Source organism: Camelina sativa, chromosome 18 (assembly GCF_000633955.1).
Source record: "Camelina sativa cultivar DH55 chromosome 18, Cs, whole genome shotgun sequence".
NCBI lineage: Eukaryota > Viridiplantae > Streptophyta > Magnoliopsida > Brassicales > Brassicaceae > Camelina > Camelina sativa.
This window is the reverse complement of record NC_025702.1, coordinates 8,908,385-8,910,972: the sequence shown is the minus strand read 5'-3', so window position 1 is coordinate 8,910,972 and position 2,588 is coordinate 8,908,385. Positions and strand designations below refer to the sequence as shown.

At 42.4% G+C, this 2,588-nt stretch overlaps 1 protein-coding gene across 1 annotated transcript; it reads left to right on the top strand.

Annotated features, from left to right (window-relative positions):
- LOC104763268 lies at nucleotides 553-1,944 on the top strand. The gene is made up of 3 exons (XM_010486665.1): nucleotides 553-729; nucleotides 792-1,473; nucleotides 1,556-1,944. Exons 1-3 carry the CDS (start codon nucleotides 553-555, stop codon nucleotides 1,942-1,944), a joined length of 1,248 nt encoding a protein of 415 aa, XP_010484967.1.

Below are 2,588 nucleotides of genomic sequence, written 5' to 3'. Positions count from 1 at the left end.
CTTAAAATACTACACTGATTAACTTTGCACTTTCAGTCGTTGTGTAGTCTTTTCAGGTAAAAGATTTGGTGTGAAATTCTACACACATCAAAGCTTTTTGGCGCCGTTGCCGGGGAGTAACTAGCTGCCCATTGAATTTGATAAGAACTTTCGTCTAAGATACTTTGAATTTTTCGTTTGAATTTTTCAATTTCAGTTTTAATTTCTTGTTTTTCGATAACCTCTATTTTCCCTTTTAGTTTTTGTTTTTGGATTTCGTAGTGCATGACTAGGAGTCAACCCTCCGGAACCGTATCTCCAATTCAAGACATTGATCGACTAGAACGTGAACTTAGGAAACTTCAAAAACAACAACTCATGGCCGAAGAAAGAAACCAGGACCAAGGTCCCTTTAACCTCGACCAACCGCTGATACCTCCTGCCCTCAACGAGCAAGGAGAACCAATTCTCGCATAAGGTGGCAACCCCAACCTTGTAGCCGCTGATCCGCAACTCGACCCTAAAATTGGCTGAGACAACCTACTTGCTCCTCATGATGCTAATCCTCTAGGCATGGGAGACAACCTCGATGTTCCTCCTCACCAGCCTGCTCTTGTCGCTAATCCACCACTACCTCAAGTTGGCGGAAGACAAACTGCTTATGTGCACCCTCTAAGACGGGCCACACCTAACCGTACCATAGCCGATTATGATGCTCCTAACCAATTCTTCAAGACTGTGCTGCTATCCGTATCACTCATCCTCCACGACCTGATTACGAGATTAAACCTCAAATTATTGGCTTGGTGAAGCAAAATCAGTTCCATGGCCTTACTACCGAACATCCAATGGACCACATTGATCTTTTTGAAGAAATATGCTCTACAACAAGAACCAATGGGATTCCAGAAGATTACTTGAAGTGTAAGCTTTTTACTTTCTCTCTAGCCAACAAGGCTCATAGATGGTTAAAGTCTCTACCTCCTGAATCGATTACTAGCTGGGAAGGATGTAAGTCAGCCTTTCTTAGCCACTTTTACACCAAGTCGAGATCCAACTCTCTTCGCAACAAGCTGCAAAGTTTTCAACAAGGAACGGTCGAATCTTTTTATGAAGCATGGGAACGTTTCAAGGACTATGAACGTGACTGTCCCCATCATGGTTTCTCTCAAGGTAACCTCTTAAGTACCTTCTATAGAGGATTACACCCTAAGTATCAACTATCATTCGACACGACCAACAATGGAGATTTCACTACGAAGACCGTTCAAGAAGGACGAGCTCTCATTGACAACCTTGCCGCAAGTAGTAGCAACACTTGCACTGATTTTGATAGAACCATCCGTTCTAGCAATTCCGACTCTAACGAGATTGCCGATCTTAAGAACATGATGAATCAACTTTTAAGGAATCAACAACGCGGAGTAAACTCTTGTGAGACTATTAACAATGGAAACATGAAGCCTTTCCAAGAAGAAGAAGTCAACTATGTTGGTGCTCAAGGATACTACCAAAACCGAGGGTACAACAACAACTTCAACAACAACTTTAGAAATACTTCTAACCTTTCTTATAGGAACCCAAATGTGGAAAGATCAGAGCTATCCTCAGCAAGCTAACCGCTTTCAAGGCAACAATTTTGGTGGAAACAACAACAACAACTTTCAGCCGCGACCCCAATTCAACAACAACAAGCCGCCTTTCCAAACCGGACCAGCCCAGGCGCCTACCACTCAAGCTGATGCCAACATCAACATAAAGATGCAAGAACTCCTTGTTGCTTTTCAAAAGCAATCAAGAGAGATCAACTCAAGGATGGAAAAAATCTATACCGAACTGAATGGGAAGTTTGAAAGCATTTCTATCCATGTCAAGAAGCTTGAAACTCAAGTTGCTCAGGCTGCTAATGCTGTTCCACGCCAAGTTGGTGTACTTCCGGGAAAACCCGAAGNAATCGATTACTAGCTGGGAAGGATGTAAGTCAGCCTTTCTTAGCCACTTTTACACCAAGTCGAGATCCAACTCTCTTCGCAACAAGCTGCAAAGTTTTCAACAAGGAACGGTCGAATCTTTTTATGAAGCATGGGAACGTTTCAAGGACTATGAACGTGACTGTCCCCATCATGGTTTCTCTCAAGGTAACCTCTTAAGTACCTTCTATAGAGGATTACACCCTAAGTATCAACTATCATTCGACACGACCAACAATGGAGATTTCACTACGAAGACCGTTCAAGAAGGACGAGCTCTCATTGACAACCTTGCCGCAAGTAGTAGCAACACTTGCACTGATTTTGATAGAACCATCCGTTCTAGCAATTCCGACTCTAACGAGATTGCCGATCTTAAGAACATGATGAATCAACTTTTAAGGAATCAACAACGCGGAGTAAACTCTTGTGAGACTATTAACAATGGAAACATGAAGCCTTTCCAAGAAGAAGAAGTCAACTATGTTGGTGCTCAAGGATACTACCAAAACCGAGGGTACAACAACAACTTCAACAACAACTTTAGAAATACTTCTAACCTTTCTTATAGGAACCCAAATGTGGAAAGATCAGAGCTATCCTCAGCAAGCTAACCGCTTTCAAGGCAACAATTTTGGT